The following is a 19,342-nucleotide window of genomic DNA, read 5'->3' as shown; positions in this document are numbered from 1 at the left end:
CAATTCCACACCTAAAATAGAAAATACGATACTCACCCTCCCTTGGTCTTCCGTAGCAATGCGTCCTTGCCAGCCTCCTGAGACCACTTTGTTTTGTCCCATGTGACTGCTGCAGCCTGTCATTCACGGCCGCCATTTTGCCAATTTGTGCGCCGTGAACCCCAAAAGTTTCGGATTTCGGCGAATTCAAATGTTTTTGGGAAATTCTAACAACATTTTATTTGTGACAAATTGGTTCACTTATCGTTAGTCAATATATAATAAGGCCTAATAAGGCATATGGACACGGCTTGTTCTGATGGGATAACCTTTTTAATGGTTTATTGAAGAATTTTCTTGCATAAAGTATCATAAAAAAGCAAGTCATTTACTAGTGTTCAATGACTACGGAAATGTATCAGCTCATTTACCACACTGCACTGCAGGTGGCGCTATTGTATGCAAATATATTTAGTAGTCAAGTCGCATAATCACTCCATTTGTTCCAAACGACTTGACCGCTTGTTTGACTATAGCTCCTAATCGTGAAGGAACCATATGGCAAGTCTTTACATGTGGCGATAGTTCGATTGCGATGAAGTCAAAGTTGTAGTCACAATCATCAGTAAGGAGATTACTAGATGACTTTGCATAATAACAACTTTTTAAATTGCAAATCATAAAGCAATTACATTTTCACACTGCGAAATCTTGATCCAATGATCAAAATTTTTAGCATACCTAAATATTTACGATTGTGATTTAGACTATAAAGTGGTCGCCTGTGTGTCTTTACACGTGGAGATCGTTGTAATCGACTATCAAAATTAGTAAAAAAAAATATTGTCAAATCACACATTATCGAAGCATGTAAAGCCACGTGTAAAGACGTATGCTCCATCTGCATGAGTGTAATTAAGAATGATGGAAATTTGGGATTAAATGGTTTCAGAATATTGGTTTTAAAGAAACCTAAAAACAAGAGTTATCATGTGATGCTGGCAGCCACATTGCCTTAGCTCTAGCCTCTTTATTATCACTGACAGGTGGCTCCAACCAAGAAGATTCCACCTCATCATGGGGCAGGTCACATTTCCTTGACACGCTCTTGCTATTAGCCTGAAGCCCAACTATGAATCCGTCTGTCTTAACCACCTGCCATATGTTGTCAGTGTCTGACATGCCTTGTTATAAAGATACCTTGCTCTGAGTAACTTTAATGTCGTTTTTACAGAAATTAACCAAGAATTTTTCCAGCCATTGACATGATGTGTAATTTATAACAGGACTGTGGTCTTCTGGCCAATAATGTACATAGTAAAATGTGCCAAACTCTCAGTTTTGGGTTAATTTTAACCCCTTCGTTTTCCTCCCCACCTTCCAAAAACGTTAACTTTTTTCTTTTTTCGTCGACATAACCATATGAGGGTTTTGGTTTTTTTTTGCGCGGGACAAGTTGTAGTTTTGCATGACACCATTTAGTGTACCACATCATGTACTGGGAAACTTAAATAAATTATTTTTGGAATTAAAATTGGTAAAAAACAATTATGCAATTTTTTGGGGGATTTCGTTTTTACAGCATCTATTAGGCGGTAAAAACTACATGCTCAATTTATTCTACGGGTTGATATGATTACGGCGATACCAAATTTATATGTTTTTATATGTTTTACCACTTTTATAAAAAAAAACACATTTGTTTTGTGTTGCCATATTCTGAGAGTCATAACTGTCGATTGAGCAATGTGCTTATTTGTTGCGGGGGAAGCTGTACTTTTTATTGGTACCCTTTTGGGGCAACTTTTTGCGCACTTTTTATTCTATATTTTTGGGGCGCTAAAGTGACTAAAAAACAGCCATTTGGGCATTTTAATTTTATGTTACGGCGTTCACGAGCAGGTTAAATAATGCTATACTGTAATAGTTCGGACTTTTACGGATGCGGCGATACCAGCTATGTTAACTTTAAGTTTTTATGTTAAACATTTTTAACATTACTTTAGGGGGAAAATTAAAAAAAAGGTGGGTTTTTTTCGAACTTTGAATTATTATTTTTTTGGAACATTAAAAAAACGAACTGTTTTTTAGACATCCTCCTAGGGGACTTGAACCAGCGATCACTTTTATGATATACTGCAATACTAATGTATTGCAGTGTATCGTGATTGTTACAGTGTCCCATGAATGCCTGACAGAGGCAGGGATTCATAGAAGTACAAAGATGGCAGACAAGAGAATCTTCATTAGGTCCCCAGGCTGCTATGACGACCATCGGCACCCCGCGATCGTGTCGTGGGTTGGACGATGGCACGTTGGAGGGGTCGTCCCCTCATTTTAATGCTTTAGATCTTGCGGTCGCAATTGACCGTGGCATCTTACGGTTAAACGGGTGGAATCAAAGTGATCTTTGATTCCGCCCGTTGCAGTGAGGACTGGCTGTGTTACACAGCCATCATCCACTAAGTATGGAGCGAGCCTGGCCTGTGAGCCCGCTCTATGCTTCCCCTTAACGGCTGCCACGTGAATGTACGTGGCATTTCATGAAGGGGTTAAACTGGCATTTTATCTAAATGTGTATAACGAGAATATCCATTATATCAAGATGCTTAGAAAAGATTTATTTACTTACTACGGTGGCCTGGCAGTGATGACCTCCTATCTGCAGAGCCTAGAAAAAATTGGGCATGAGCATACTATTGGACAAATAAAGGTTAATTTTCTTAGTCAGAGCAGAGTATGCAGAATATACTAAAGTGACGCAGTGACGACTATCTACAGAGCCAAGATTGGCAGCCATTGGTTAACATATTTGTCCCTGAGGTAAATTGTACATTGGCACGTTACAAGTTCGCACCTATGCATTTGTTTGGAGGGTTGGGAAAGGTTTGTGGGGGCCCTTCTCCTTCGGAAAGGGCTTGTGATAGACTGCATGCTTGTGCACTTTTTCGTGTTGCACGCTTCACTTTGGTGAAGATAGCTCAGACTACAAAAAAAATCAGCATGGTGTGATCAAACATGGTTTACCATGACCTGGGTAAGAACCCTCACACTGTGTATATACCATACTTGCCAACTGTCCTGAATTTGCCATGGACTGTCCCGAATTTACAGAGACAGTCCCGGCAAATTATTGTCCTGGGACATGTCCCGCCAACTGCTACATTCAATTGCATCTGCATCCTCAGGACGCAGGTACAATTGAATACTATGGCAGAGCAGGAAACTATCGGCTTCCTTCTCTGCCATTCACTGCTCCTGGAGCGAAATCCCAGGCCAAAGCGTTGCCGACGCCCTGGCCTGGGATTCCGCTGCAGGAAGTGCCACTGACGTCACTGCCCTTATATGGACAGTGAAGTAAGGGCTCTCTCTATGAGCGGAATTCCTGGCCAGGGCGTCAGCAATACTTTGGCCAGGGATTCCGGCTCTCCAGGACTAGCCCATGACTTCACTGTCCATATAAGGGCAGTAACGTCAGGGGCAGCTCCTGCAGCGGAATCACCGGCCAGAGCATTGCTGACACCTGGCCGGGGATTCCACTCATAGAGTGAGCTCATGACTTCACTGTCCATATAAGGGCAGTGACTTCAGGTGCTCCTCCTGCAGCAGAATCCCCAGCCAGAGTATTGCCGACGCCTGGCCGGGGAATTCCGCTCATAGAGGGAGCCACAATGGCTCTATCTACAGGGAAAAGCTGTGGGGGCTATCTACAGGGGGAATATGTGGCACTATATACAGGCGGATTATGTGGTACTATATACCGAGGGAGTATATGGCACTATATACAGTGGGAGTATGTGGCACTATCTACAGGGAGGTGTGTGGCACTATCTAAAGGGGTGCTGTTTGTGGCATCATCTACAGGGGGTCTGTGTGGCATCTACAGGGGGAGCTGCATGGCACTATCTACAGAGGGCATTATGGTACTATCTACAGAGGGCACTGTGTCACTATCTCCAGGGGGGCCATGAGGAACTATCTGCAGGGGGCACTGCGCATCATCTATAGGGAGCAGTGTGTGGCAATATCTACAGGGAACAGTGTCTGGCAATATCTACTGGGGGCAGTGTGGAGCACCATGTACAAGGGGCACTGAGTGTGGCACTATCTATGCTGGTTTTTATGCTACCAGTAGTGGTCAGCACATATTGCCTAGCCCTAGTGATAAAGTGAGACATCACCTGCCTGTAAACAACCAGGTAACCAGAGAAATACCGGCCACCATAGTAGTTGTCAGCATAACTAGTGCAAAAATGTTGTTGGTTTTTTTGTGTGGAGAAATTCGGGAAAGCCTTGCCCACTAGCCACACCCACCAGATAAACCACGCCCCCCAATAGACACCCCCACCTAAGACGCCACACCCTAAGTGTCCCTGGAAAAATGTTTCAAATGTTGGCAACTATGATAAACTTGCAGAATGTATTACCACCTGTTGGCAGCCTCTTTCCTTAATCTCAGTAAGTTCCCCGAGAGGATCCAGCCAAATCTGTTTGACATAATAAGACAGCCATCAGTTACTTTACATCTTCCTCTTCTTTATGTTAGATTTTATAACTAAATACACTATCTGGAACAAGGACTAGAGCAGTCACTATCATACATATTTTAGCCTTTGCCGATCTAAGCCAACATATCTTTAGTGTCCAAATTCTATAATGGTGGCTGAACCAAAGCCGGGAAAATTTCTAATGCACGCAGCCGTGAAACTGCATTTATAAAAGTCCCCCAATATCTTACGGAAGCTTCCAGAGGTTTATTCTGTCGGATTCCATATTAATCTGAGAAAAAATTGTGACATGCTTCAGGGGATGCTCTATTACAGAAGCATTGCTATTAGTAGGCAATATCTATGTACTTAGGTGCTATACGGGGGGACCATATGGCATCGTATTAGTCCTATTTGTAACCTAAGACAGGAACAGATTCCAAAAAGAGGGAAAGGTTAGAAATTTTTCCTTATTCTCTCTTCTTGGATTGTCTCCCATTTTTGGTAAGAGAAAAAACGGAAAAGCATTGGAAACCCCTGAAGAAAGTAAGACCTGAGACTGTATTTTGTGGGTAATATTTCATCATGTGCCATTTTTAGTTGGAAAATTGAATTGGCATTTAAAAATTGTAACAAATATTTTTTTATACCAAATGTATACTGGTAGAGAATCGAGTACCAAGATTTTTATACATTTATATATATATACGTACATTTTATTTGCTTAAAATTCCAAAATTAAAAAATATACTTGTAATGGGTTATATAATGATCAGTTCATGGTATAATTCCTGTTTCACTAAGGGCACGGCCAGACGTGGCGGAATTGCTCTGGAATTCCGCTGCGGACTGTCCGCTGCGGAATTGCTCTGGAATTCCGCTGCGGAAAACATTTTCTCCATTGGTTTACACACCTTTTTAGTTAGGTTCGTGCAGACGTGGCGGAAAACTCTGCAGCGGACCAGAGGCTGCGGCGCGGAATGTGGTGTCCGCAGCATACACTGGCTGTTGCGGACTTGTTGCCGAATTTCTCCATTGACTTCAATGGAGATTCAAAATTCCACAGTGAAATCCACAGATGTTATGTGTGTTGTGTTGCGGATTGGTTTTACGAACAGGATATTTCTTCATTCTGGCTGGACCTATGTGTTTCGAGGTCTACAGCCAGACTGAGAAGAAATGTTTTAAAAGATAGCAGGATGTAGTCTTCACCTGAATACGCAACGGCTAATCCGCAGCAATTTACTGCACATTTTAGCCAAAGCCGCAACGGAATCTGCAACGCAGATTATGTGCGGCATTGATGCGGACAGTGTCTGCAGAACTACGCCACGTCTGGCCATGCCCTTAGCTTGGTCTGAACTACGGTATTTAAAATGTATTGGCAACCAGAAAAGGTAAAAATGAAGACATAGCAGAAAAAGCGTTAAAGAAGCTCTTCAAGTGACAGGGAAAGCATTTTTTTTCCTTGTTGGGTGTCCCTTTAATATAGGATATGGTATTAGGAGTATAATATAAGACGTCAGCATGTCTGGAGTATTTCTAGGTAAGCATGCAGCCTCTAAAAATGCTGCACACACTTTCTAATTCTGCTGAATAGCTACTAAAGAGACGTCTGAAATTGATTTAAAGATGAGTTCCAGTGACTTAACAAAGACGCTAATAAATTCTATTAAAATTACGTAAAAAAAATAGACTTCAAATGCACATAAAATTAGATAAAAATCATCCCTAAACTAATCCTTCTATTGGGCAAATAGAGGTCGCACAGAACCTCAGGCCTGGTTATTCATATTAATGGACGCCTATTCTTGATGCAGGAGTAATTTTTCAAAACGATCTGCTGACATCTTGCCGTCCCTGTAGTGTTTTAGGTCAGCTTTGTAAGTACAGGTTAATTAATACCTAAGGTTACTTACCGAGGAGACAATGATCTATATACTTCAGCTGATTCTTCCCTAATAGTGCTGGGAATTTCTATGACTCAAATATAAAGAATGAAATAGAACTTAAGAAGTAAATTATTTCATTCTTGTCTCTGGATAATGAAACAGTCATTAAAAAGAAAGTTTTCTCGTATGCACTGAAGGTTATTGAGATCTGCATATTTGTATAATGCAGGATGAGATTAACCCACGATTATACATCACACCATTGACAAGGTCATGTGTAAGCCTGCAAGAACGCTGTTTGCAGGTCTGGTTAGTGTCAGAGGATTAGTAGCATTATTATCATTATTTTTAAAGTAAGATAAGTGCTCAGAGAGAAAACACCATTCAAAACTGCAAGAGATTGAGACTCTTGAAATAGACTTCTATAAAGAAATGTCTATTCAGGTGATGTCCACTAGGTGTCACTAATGAGCACATGCACTGCACTGCCCACTACAGCAATGTTTCAAACTTGTACCAACTACAATATATCACTTTTTTCATTGGCGCTAATGTCTGGATCTTTAATAAAAAAATGCAAAAAATCTGGTGTGGCACCGATCACAATATGATTCCTTACTCTCCGTAATGCATCACGATGACAATGGAAGATTCACGTGTCCATCCTCTTCCCCTTCCCTCTATTCTCTCCTTGCCTCTTTTCTTATGTTTTATTTAGTATGTTTTATGTCCTATGCCTTAATGACTTTTGACACTTCTTCATTCTGTTTTTGGGGCAAAATCTCTGATCCAATTATCACTTTATCAATGATCATTTAATGTATACTGTACAACGTGTACTATAACGGTATAAGTATTCAGAGATGCTTTTGCCATGGGACATCTTGTTGATCCTTTGCTTGTTTGCAAAATAAATATACATACTTAAAAAAATAAAATAAATGCTCATCGTGCCCATTGTGGAAACTTTTTGTCAATACCCACATGATTTGTCCGTAGACATAACCATCAGATGTGTGAACAGGGTGGAATGCCTAATTGTAAAGCCCAGTAAAATATGTTGGTGCTATATACAAAAAGATTACTAATATTACTGGGCTCTGGAGTGTTTTGTGGAAAGGGTGGACATATATATAGTGCAGCTGTGAAGGAAGCCGAAGTAATGGGGTTTCTCTGCCCTGATAGTAGTAGCAAATAGGAGATGAATAGGAGATAAATTCCCTTCTGAAGAAGACAAGAGGACATTCATACATCTTTAGCTTCTAGACACACTGGCTTAGAGGCTATGTCAGAATACATTTATAACATATACCATAATAGGTTAACGTTTAAAAAACTTTTGACATGTCATAGTGACATGTCAGAAGTTTTGATCGGTGGGGGCCTGAGCACTGAGCCCCCCCCCCCACGATCACTAAAACAAAGGGGCAGAAGCGCTCAGGTGAGCACTGTGCCACTTCGTTTCTGATCAGCTTTCCTGGGACTTATAGACCTTCTATTGAGCCCGTACACCGATCCGATGAAAACTGAGGACAACCGATCAGAAATGATGCAGCATTGCACTCACCCGAGCGCTTCTGCCACTTAGTTTTAGCGATTGGTAGGGGTTTCAGTGCTCGGACCCCACCAATCAAAAGTTCTGATACTTCACTATGACATGTCAAACATGTAGCTACACTTTAAATTTGAGTTACAGGGTTTCGGTAGCTGTTTTTACTGGAAAAGAGGTTGAGAATGCATAACCCCTCTCTATGAAGTCAATAGAAACCTTTGAATGCTCTCTCATGTTACTGAATGTATAATTTGGCAATATAATTAAAGTCTAAGTACATCCTTGTCATTGCAAAATGATGCAATACGTGGAAACACTGATTTCTGTATTGATTTTTTCATTTTTCAATACCTGCTGACAGATCTGCTTGTGGAGCTGCAGGTTCAGAGCTCAGTGGGTATTCCCTGTGAAGCGTGCTCTCTCTCTCCCTTCCTTCTCCCAATGCTCTAGTACTTTTGGTCTGGGTCTACTTCTCCATCTCTCTCCCACTGACATGACTGCATGATTTCTGTGAGAAAGTACAGCTCATAAGTTCCTTTAGGGATATTTAACATGCTCTATGTGAATGACACATCTTCCATGCTCAGGAGTAGTTTAGAAGGAAGCAAGGTTAGTAATACATGGATCAGAATCAGACTACACAAAGGTTTTTATAGTCTGTTCCTGCAGAGCATCAACGGCACAACGATCTGAATGGGAGCTGCATGCACAAAACGATAGAAGTTTTTTAACCAATACTAATTGCTTAATTTTTTAGATGCATTAGAAAAAAAAAAAAAATCTATGTCATGGGTTTAGCATAGATAAAGTATAACAAATATACAAATCTACAATTACACATTGCAGACAGTCGCTTTAAATATTTTCATCAGATCATTGCAGGTAAGGAAATATATATATTTTTCTACATTACTACATAGACCGTAATTGACATTAGCTATGCTACACCTCAATTGCCCTTTATTAGCAACTGTACAACCACATGCTGGTAGATCATTACTCATTATTGTTAGTGGTAAAATAGTGGTTTAAGTAGCAAAATATTATGAAAGAATATTAAAAGAAAGAGTAGAATTCTAAAATAAAATGAATATAAATCATGACGAAGCCACTTGAAACCACTGCAGTGTCTATAAGAAGAACATGGCATGGATAGTGTAATTCAGATACCTAGCATTGCAAATAATTACCTCTCCGCTATTTCCTGACCGTTCCAGCAGGACGTGTCATTTTCAGCTACAGTGGTATGACGACAGACGAGGGCAGGGAGACTGCCATAAAAATGACTATAGGATTTCAGCTTCATTATAAACTCCCTGAAAGAACAACAAACACCGTTAGACATGTCATGTTAGCAGATGCTCAATGAAGCCATTAAAAGGATACTGGAGTGATTTCTGTTAGGGATAGATTTATTGATCGGAAATAAATGTGTGCCGGCTACTGTATCCTTCTCATGGACTGAGTGTGACCTGGACCCCTAGGCATCACAAGTTGACGAGTACCTTACCAACTACTATATCGATATTACACTTGGTTGGGGCTAATTATTATCTACGTACTGTAAGATCACTCTGTCTGTACATTTTATTTTAGGCCGATCTCTGTGCTGTGAAATAACTGCAAAAATTATACTATGAAACTAGTTTTTATAACCTCTGTATGCTGACATCACTGTGTTTATAACTCATGTGCTGTGACATCACTTCAGTAATTATACGTGTACTGTGAAATAACCATCATGAGTTCTATACTGTGACATTACTGTGTGCATTATCCTTGTATTATGATGCTGTGTTTAGTATCCTTGTGCTGCGACATTACTGTGGTCCTTAGCCATCAACTGTGACATCACTGTTTATAATCCCTGTTCTGTGATATTACTGTTTATTATTGCTGTTCTGTGACATCATTTTGCACATTATTACCATAATGTGACATCACTGAGGGCACAAGATCCTATGACTTCACATTGTTTATTATTCATCTATTGTCTCTTCACGGTGTTTGATTTTCCTGTTTTGTGACATAATATTGTGCATTATACCGGTATAGACATACAATGTGACCATCATTATGTATATCATCATTGCACTATGACATCACTTTGATATATTCCCTGCGCTGCTACTTCACTTTATCACCCATGCTGGGTGACATCACTGTTAATTAACTTTATTCAGAGTGTGACATCGCTGTATTTATTATCCCTGGACTGTGACATCGCTTTGATTATTATCCCTGTATTGTGACATCACTGTGTTTATTATCTCTGTGGACATAGATATCAGTGTGTGTCTAGGTTCTGTGACATATTTATGTGCAATTTGAAAAAAAGTGAGTTTCCACAGCACTCACTGAAACAGGAGCTCCTCACCCAGAGGCAAAGGGGATGCAAATTCCAGATCCAGAAATCCCATTCAGATATTCCATAAATAGTAAAAAACTTGGGGACAGCATCCATCGTGGCAAAAAAAGTTAAGTGTTTATTAACACATCCCAATACAAGAAGCTTGAAAAAGACTCCAGTGGGGTCGAAATGTAGCTTCTTGTATTGGGATGTGTTAATAAATACTTAACTTTTTTTGCCATGATGGATGCTGTCCTCAAGTTTTTTAATATTTATGTGCAATGACATCACTTTGGTTGAGCAACAGATCAGCCCTATATAATGTCAATTATTTTCATAGCCATATAGATAAAGTGATATCATGTAAATCATAATAGCTGCTATTTTAATTTTGCCTAGCCGCAATTGATCATTGTATACAGTGGATGTGCGGTCCATGTCTTTTCTCTCCCCTTGATATTATACAGAGTCTATCCCCTCTGTTGTTTTGTTTTACTTGGTACCAGCACTCCACACTTCTGGCCCAGCTGATTTTAATTTAGGAATGACCTCATAAGTGTTCCTGCTCCTGCTTGTACTCTCAGTCGGCCACTGGGGGCGCATGGCAAGGTGAGCTCATTCCATCTGTTCACATGTTGTGGTGCTGTGTGGTGGTGTCTGTTGCTGTAGTGCTGCACTTGTGGGGGGACGTGGCCCAGAGCCAAGGAGGCTTGGCATGGTCTGAAGGCATGGGTGCTTTTGGGCCCCTGGGTTGCTCCCTCTGCAGGAGCGGCGCTGCGGTGGCGGTAGCCGCCATGCGGTGCTGCAACCGTTAGAGTAGGGACCCACTTTCAGAGGTCGCCGTGAAGTGGCAAGTGGGCTTGCATACAATTTGATCAAAATGTTACAAAGAACCTCTCGTTCATATTTATATATTTTGCCTAGCCGCAATTGATCATTGTATACAGTGGATGTGCGGTCCATGTCTTTTCTCTCCCCTTGATATCATATAGATAAAGTGATATCATGTAAATCATAATAGCTGCTATTTTATTGTACAGTAAAAAAGCTATAGAGATGAATGAGACGTGAAAGATCTGATACACAAAGATTTTTATTTCAGGAATTAAACAGTCAAACATGCATTCATAAAACAAAATGTTACCCAAGCAAAAGAGATCAAAATGAAACAACAGTAAGGGTCACTTGAACACAAAATTAAACTTCATGTTGCAATGGTATTCGTTGCCAGTGTGCACAGATGCCTGGCTGTTTGGCGTGTTTCTTCCATTGACTTGGGCACATTACAAATGTGAAATCTGTTGTATGAGATAATTCTTATATTGTGGTGTTTCCACCATTGTCGCCCCTATGTGAGCGTAAATTCACTAACATGGAAATTGAATCTGTCTGCTCAATAAATATTCATTAGGGGCTCTACTTTGCTCATTGCCCAAGGCCCCATTTTTAATCAAACCCGCCCTACTCATTTACGCTTGCGATCAACAGTAAATATGATTGGTCGAAGTCAGAAAGCTCGTTGATCAGCGTTCGTTTGCTTCTTTCACGAGGAGCTAGTATGGGGTAGAGCGCTCTTTACTTTGATCGCTCGTCCCCATACATTTCTATCATGTTTACACAGGGAGATGTGATGCCGACAACTATAATTGTTTCGGCATTTAAAACGATGCAATCGGCCGATGAAGATTTTTTTTTTTTGCGATTTAGCATTTTCCTTTTCATTTTAGGGGACATTTCCAGTATTTGTGGGATGTAAACCAACAGCCTTATGTCATATATGGTTTTTAATGTAATAGCAGACTCAGAATGCCACACTGGTTTGGGTTTATTTGGACTCATCAAGGGGTCATGTTATTTTGCCAAGGAATGCCAGGCAGGTTACCTGGTGGGCTAACGGGACCAACGTTTGTTGGAGACGGTGCAACTCCACTGTTAGGCCATACAGTATACGTCAGTATTTTGGTCAGTATTTTGCATCAGTATTTGGAAGCCAAAACTAGGAGTAGAACGTACCAGGGGAAAAGTATAAAAGAAAGATTGTACCTCTTCCGTGTTTTAGACCCCCTCCTGGTTTTGGCTTACAAATACTGATCCAAAATACTGTCACCAAAATACTGCAGTGTGAAAGAGGCCTAATGGCCCGACAAGGCCTCTCCTGTGTGAAGCTGAGAAAGGTCATAGGGGGTCAAAATGTTCAGTGTGGGTCTAAGCTCACCAATACTATCTTCATGTCTCTACTAGATGACAACAGATCTAATTTTGTGCACAAATTGTACATTTCCTTTAATGCACGGCACTTTTTATCAATCCTGAATGATAGCCGTATAGCATACCACAGTGTAAGGCAGGAGACTATGCAGCTGCTAGATATTAACTAGTCAGCTGCTTAGAAAAAAAATCTTCCTGGCACAAATGTTGGCAGCGAGTTTGGGCACTTGGCCAAATTTTGCAGTAAATGTACACAAAAAAAGAGAACTGCAATTACTATAGATCTATCTTCATTTCATATATGCACAAATGGTGCCCGGATAACCTTTAAATTGAAAGCCAATGTTTTGGACTGCAGCTACTAGTATAATAGTTTGTATGAAACCATAAAATACTATAAGCAGAAATTCTGTTTGCGTTTTTGCCTTTTGCACTGTTTTCTCAGACGGTCCTGCTGCCTCCACTAAATCTGTATACAGCTGTATACGGCTCCTATTGACCTGAATTGTACATAGATTTAGACATTAATGCAGAGTTATTTTGTCCCCTTTAGTACATGGGCAGGGGACAGTTGCCCTCCACACCTATACTGTGCAGGACACAATAGAAAAGTAATTGTCGCCCCCTTACTCACATATGAAGCCCACAAAGCACTTTTATTCTCTATCTCTCCAGACTATATATATCCACATGGATAAACTTCCGGCAGAAATATATGGGGGATTCCATTACATAATATTGCACGGAAGCGGCTTACAATGCCGATCTCGGCATGAAACAATTCTTCTTTTATACATGTTAGCATAATATAATTTTTTGTAAGCAAATAAATGAATCATTGTAAAGAATTTTTTTATACTTATACTTTTTGGTAGGAAGTTAATAACGTCTCTATTCCAGTTTTCTGGTGTAGAAATATCACAAACGGTCCAAAAGTCACAAAAATTGCAACTTTTGGGCACTTTCCCGTGCTCTATAACTTATATAAATCAGAGCGAAAATCTATGCCAACTCCTGCCTGGTGTAGATTTCATTCAGCCTCGCATAGACAACTGAAGATGCGACTAATTTATTAAGAGGTGTGTGCCTCTCAATAAATTTGTTACATCTTGCTCCAGCTTGTTTTTAGACTGGTGCAGTCTTAAAACATTTCACCCTGTGAATGAAATATAAGGTGTCAAACGGCAGTCTTAAACTAATTTACGTTGGCGGGAAAATACGCCAAATATATTAGGAGGTGCACACCTCTTAACTTATTTGTAATATTTTGGGCTGTCCATGCAATAAAAATTAAAATCTATGCCTACTATGAGCTGGGCCGTATTTGCCACTAGGGGGTGCCGGGATAAAAAGTGTTTGTTTTGTTGTTGTTTTTTTTGGGTTGAACTTGTGACGGGACCGACTAGTGGTCAGGTCACTCACAGGGCAGGGGGAGGGGGTGCGCTTCTCCAGCACTCCTCAGACTGTAATACACACTCTCTGTTATTTGACTGGCCAGAGCTGCTCATGTGAGCAGCTAAGGCCAATTCGAGAAGAGTGGGCGTGTCTTAGACTCAGTCTAAGAAGCGCTGTGGGGAACGGACGGCAGAGCAGGAGGGCGCCGAACAAGGTCCAGTGCAGGTATGTATAAATCATTTATTGTCTAATGCAGTGGTTCCCAACCAGGGTGCCGTGAGAACCCTCTAGGGGTGCCGCGTCACTCCTCTGAACCTCTGCCACGACCGTGCTTTCTCTCCTCCTCACAGCGCAAAGTGCAGGCACCTTGTAGATAGCACCCCCCCCCCCTTCCTGTACATAGCACCCCTCCTTCCTGTACATAGCACCACTGTAGCGCCCTGAAGGAGCGAAATCTCCCTGTGGCCGGGGATTCCGCTCCTGGTCGTAGAGCTTGATGTCTCTGTCCATATATGGACAGTGACATCAGGGGCAACACTTGAAGCGGAATCCCCGTCCACAGCGTTGTCGTCGCAATGGCTGGTGATTCGGCTCCAGGAGAAGCCCCTGGCATCACTGTCCGTAAATGGACCAAGACGTCAGGGGTTTCTCCTGTAGTGGATCCCCGGTAACAGCATCGGCGATGCTATGAAGGGGGATCCCGCTTCAGGAGTTGCCCCTGATGTCACTGTCCATATATGGACAGAGACATCAAGTGCTACGATCAGGAGCGGAATTCCCGGCCACAGGGGGATTCTGCTCCTTCAGGGAGCTACAGTGGCGCTATGTACAGGAAGGCGGGAAGCGCTATGTACAGGAAGGGGGGTGCTACCTACAAGGGGGCTGTGTGGCACTACCAACAAGGGGGCTGTGTGGCACTACCTACAAGGGGGCTGTGTGGTACTATCTACAGGTGGCATCTGTGAGTGGCGGGCTGATGGTCATTTTACTGTGAGTGGGGGCTGATGGTCTTCAAGTGGTTTCCACCTCCAATTTAAATTAATAGGAGGCAGAAAATACCTGTGGCGCTCTTTTGGAGTACTTTTTTGCCTGCGTCTTTTGCATTAGCTTCAACGGCTTAAAAAAACAAAGGGAAAAAAATTCAAGAAAAACTCAGTCAAATAACGCTGTCAATTCGAAATCTGCCTCAGAATTCCTGAAATCAATGGGAGGCAGAGGCTTTTTTTCCCCGTGAGCGGTAAAAAGACTAGCGGGAAAAAGAAGTGTCATGACCGTTCTTTAGGCGCTTCAGTCTCTGACCACTTTTGGCAGAGAAAGTGGTTATCGCTGCGGTTTTTTGCCCCCAATGGCCGCAGCAGAAAAAAACACCACAAAGAGAGTGCAGATATTTCTGCTGCATAAAACTCCTTGTTAACATACCCTTATAATGGTTTTGCTTTTTTTAGTTATCAGTGTTACAAATTTTTTTGTGTGTGTGTTTTTTTACAGGTTCATTGGACTACGTCGGATTCAAGGACTACTTCGATGGCAGAGTTTTTATTTTCATTAAATTGGTTAACAAGTGTTGTGTGGGGGGTTTTAATTCAATAAAATAGTTTTTCCTGTGTGTCTGTTTTTTTTTAACTTTATTACTACTGCCTTAGTAATGGCGGCTGTCTGATAGACAGCGTCCACTACTAAGCTGGGGCTTAGTGTTAGCCGGTGAAGCGGCTAACACTAACCCCCTGTTATTACCCTGGTACCCACCGCCACCAGTGGTGCCGGAAAGAGCCGGGTACTATCCAGTACCCGACCATCTGAAGTGATGGTCGGGCACTGGGAAAGTCGCAGGCTGGTATTAGTAGGCTGGGAACGCCCTAAACAGTAGGCCTTCCCACCTTGGTAATGCTAGGCTGCGGCTGCTTTATTGTATCTGGCTGGTTATGAAAATTGGAGACGACGACTACGTCATTTTTTTTTCAATAATTGAAAAGAACAACATGGGGTCCCCACATTTTTCATAACCAGCTAGATACAATAAAGCAGCTGCAGCCTAGCATTAGCAGGGTGTGAATAGCGCAGTCGACCACGGTATTGATTCTGTCAAAACGACAGAACCCTTAAACAATGATGACAAACGGGAACCATTTGCACCGGATTCGTCACCATCGAAATCTATGGCTTCCGTTTGTTTCAGTTTGGATTCTGTTCATGGGTTCCCCTGACGGAAAGGTTCAACAGAACCAATGAACGGAGTCCCAAAGCAGATGTGAAGGAAGTCTAAGAGAGACATATGTGCTGCTGATATATTTAGCTCACAGATAATTGACTACACTGGATAAAATTGTGTCTAGCTCTCAGCTGTAAGCAAGACTAGTGATGAATACAACCCATTTTTTTATTCACTGACTGCAAACAGAGATTTTTAAAATACATAGGAAGTTGCAGAACTTTTGATTATGCAATGATTAAGTTTGATAATTTTAGAATATAAAAATCAATATCAGGCATAGGGGCCTACATTAATGATATAATATTTTAGGCTACAATTCATGCCTTGTATCTGTACACTGCACTCTGAACATTCCGCTTTTCCAATTAGCTTGAAATTTAAAAAAATAGCATGTTTGTATAAAATCTCCACATGATATGTAAGGCATCTGTTCATATGGTAGAAGGTGACAAATAGACAATATGTTCTATGTACTTTGCCAAATGCCCTCAACCTTAGATTTGAAGAATGATCTGAGTAATGTGCGTCTCTTCCCCCGCACATATGTATTTGTCCGCATGACATGACAAGAAGTAATATGGGTAGATTTTTACTCACCTCCTTTTTCCAGACAGGGTTTCTTCATTGTTCGTATTCACCTTGGACACCTTCTTGTTGATATATGTATCTCCTCCACTACGTACTGACCTTGACACTCTATGCTTTGACGTACCACATAATTTATTAACCTGGAAAAAAAATATATATATATTGTTATAGTTGTGTAACAAAATATTCACACAATAGATTTGACACTGAGATTCATTTTTCTCTATTAAACAGATATTTTTATAAATAAAGATATAACATTTGGAGTTATCCATTGTTGAGTATTAAGGGTAAGTCCAAATGGAGTAGCCCTGACCCGGTCGCGATGCAGCCAACAACTGCACCGGCACCATGTTTACCAGCAAAATTGTGTGGCCATTAATTAATACACCCTTTATGGCCGCATGATTTTGCAGGTAAAGGACCATTATAGCAGCAATAATGTGTGGCCATTAACAGGGTATTTAACAGCCATGTCTCACATGCTTGGCTGCATCGCGATCGTGTCAGGGCAGCTCTGTTTGGACTTACCATTAGTGAATTCCCAGACAGGAGTCCTGTACACTTCAGTCAAAATCTCCTAGGTTAAAGGGAATGTATCATCAGAAAATATTTTTTTTAATCTATCAATTTATAAAAAAAAATATTAAAATATTCCAGTTTATATGCTGAGCACTATAGCATCTGGTTTCTGAAGCTCACTTGGCAACTTTGCTGTATAGACTGGAACAGAATGAGCAGAATCATTTAATTATCCTTAGAGGGTGGGCAAGTGTATGACTTCTCTGTTTTACTGCTGGAGGCCTAGATAAGGCAGGATTGTAACAAACAGATAATGCTCTGTATGCAGTCACACCCTGGTCTCGGTTGAAGTGGCCGTTACTTCCTGGAGTTCGGGTGGACGCCCAGGGCCTAAGGCTCCCAGGGGGTCCATTGCCGCCCAGCCCATAACATTTTTTGGGCCGGGCGTCACGAGCCCCCTCATACCCGGTGGCGTCGCTATCAGCGGAGGGGGCACCGGTGATAGCGACAGCCGCATTCACTTATATCTTCATCCTCAGGATGCAGATACAAATGAATACTATAGGCTGCAGGCCACGTTAGGCCTGCAGCCTATAAGGTGCTGGGAAGACTCCCTGCGCAGGCCAGCGTGATGATGTCGCTGCTGGTCTGCGCAAGCGTCCCGCCCGCAAGGCTGTGCAGCGCTCCGTCTCTCGCGGGAACGGGGCACGGTAACAACAATATTTTTTGGGGGGGCTATGGGGCAATACACACGGGTGGATTGCTGTGTAGGACTATATACACAGGGGATTGCTGTGTAGCACTATATACGAGGAGAGGGTTGTGTGGCACTATGTACGAGGGGAGGGCTGTGTGGCACTATATACAAGGGGGGATTGCTGTGTAGCACCATATACAAGGGTAGGGCTGTGTGGCGCTATATATAAGGAGGGGATGTTTGGCACTATCTACAAGGGGTGGCTGTGTGGCACTATCTACAGGGGGGCTGTGTGGCACTATTTACAAGAGGGGGGCTGTGTGGCACAATTTACAAGAGGGAGAGGGCTGTGTGGCGTTATCTACAGGGGGCTGAGTGTGGCACTATCTACAGGGGGTATGTGTAGTGCTATTTACAGGGGGGCTGTGTGTGGCGCTATCTACAGGGGGGTGTATGTGGCACTATCCACAGGGGGTGTGGCGCTCTCTACAGCAGGGCTTTGTGGCGCTATCTATAGGTATGGATGTGTGTGGCGCTATCTATAAGGAGGGTGTGTTTGATGCTATCTACAGGGGCTGTGTGTGTGTCACTATCTACAGGGGCTGTGTGTGGCACTATCTACAGGGGGCTGTGTGTATGTGGTGCTTTACTTTACAGTGTTTGACACAATTATATTCACGGGTACAGTGTCTGGTATTATTATATTATGGGGCACAGTGTTTGGTACTATTTTATTTAAGGGCATAGTGTATGGTGCTATTATATTTAGGGCCACAGTGTGTGGCACCATGATAATTTTATCTTTGTTTACAGTTGTGGAAAGTGAGGAGCCGAAGACATCGGAGTGGCAAATTCTGCAAAAATGTATTATAGCCGGGAGAAGTCGTCATGAAGTCTGGACCGGATGGAGGAGAAAAGAGGAAATAAAACTACTAGAATCTGAGAAGAAGTCACCTGTGAATCACTGGATTTATAGAGAATCTGTTACCTCTCCTGACATGTTTATTATAGGAAATCCTTGTATTTCACAAAAAGTCTTTGTGTAGTCCAGGACTGATAGACAAATCTGTGTTACCATTCCCCTTGTCAGGAGGATGTGTCCCTGCACAATGGGATACTGTTGGAGACTGTCAGTATGTAGGAACACAGCCCTTTGACAAGGGGAATCGTAAAAACACCCATTTGTTAATGCTTGCACCAAAAGGTAGTGTTAACAATAGTTATGGCGTGGCAGGGCAGCGGTGGAGAAGGTGGGTCCAGGTTTGGGTAACAGCCCGGGTCCTATGGTCTACTTAATCTGCCACTGGCTGCCATAAAGCACAACACGCTGCTAATACAGTAAGTATACACCCTCTCTATATAGACAATACAAGAAGATGGTGTATGCCTCCAATATAGCCATCCTCAGGGAAGGTTTCAAAAGTATACAAAAAAAAAGATGCAACAGACACATTGGGGCA

General features: G+C 41.9%; 1 protein-coding gene across 3 annotated transcripts in view; it reads right to left on the bottom strand.

Annotated features, from left to right (window-relative positions):
* The window catches only part of GPC3 (glypican 3), a 338,054-nt gene that overhangs the window by 142,413 nt on the left and 176,299 nt on the right, over positions 1-19,342 (bottom strand). For all 3 annotated transcript variants that reach the window (XM_075834383.1, XM_075834384.1, XM_075834386.1), the window contains 2 exons: positions 16,673-16,803; positions 9,101-9,226 (listed from right to left, as the gene is read on the bottom strand). In XM_075834383.1, coding sequence (XP_075690498.1) covers positions 9,101-9,226; positions 16,673-16,803 — 257 coding nt within the window. The remainder of the gene's footprint in view (positions 1-9,100; positions 9,227-16,672; positions 16,804-19,342) is intronic.

This window comes from Rhinoderma darwinii, chromosome 8 (assembly GCF_050947455.1).
Source record: "Rhinoderma darwinii isolate aRhiDar2 chromosome 8, aRhiDar2.hap1, whole genome shotgun sequence".
Classification (NCBI taxonomy): domain Eukaryota; kingdom Metazoa; phylum Chordata; class Amphibia; order Anura; family Rhinodermatidae; genus Rhinoderma; species Rhinoderma darwinii.
The sequence above is the reverse complement of the archived record's forward strand: the minus strand, read 5'-3'. Positions and strand labels throughout refer to the sequence as shown.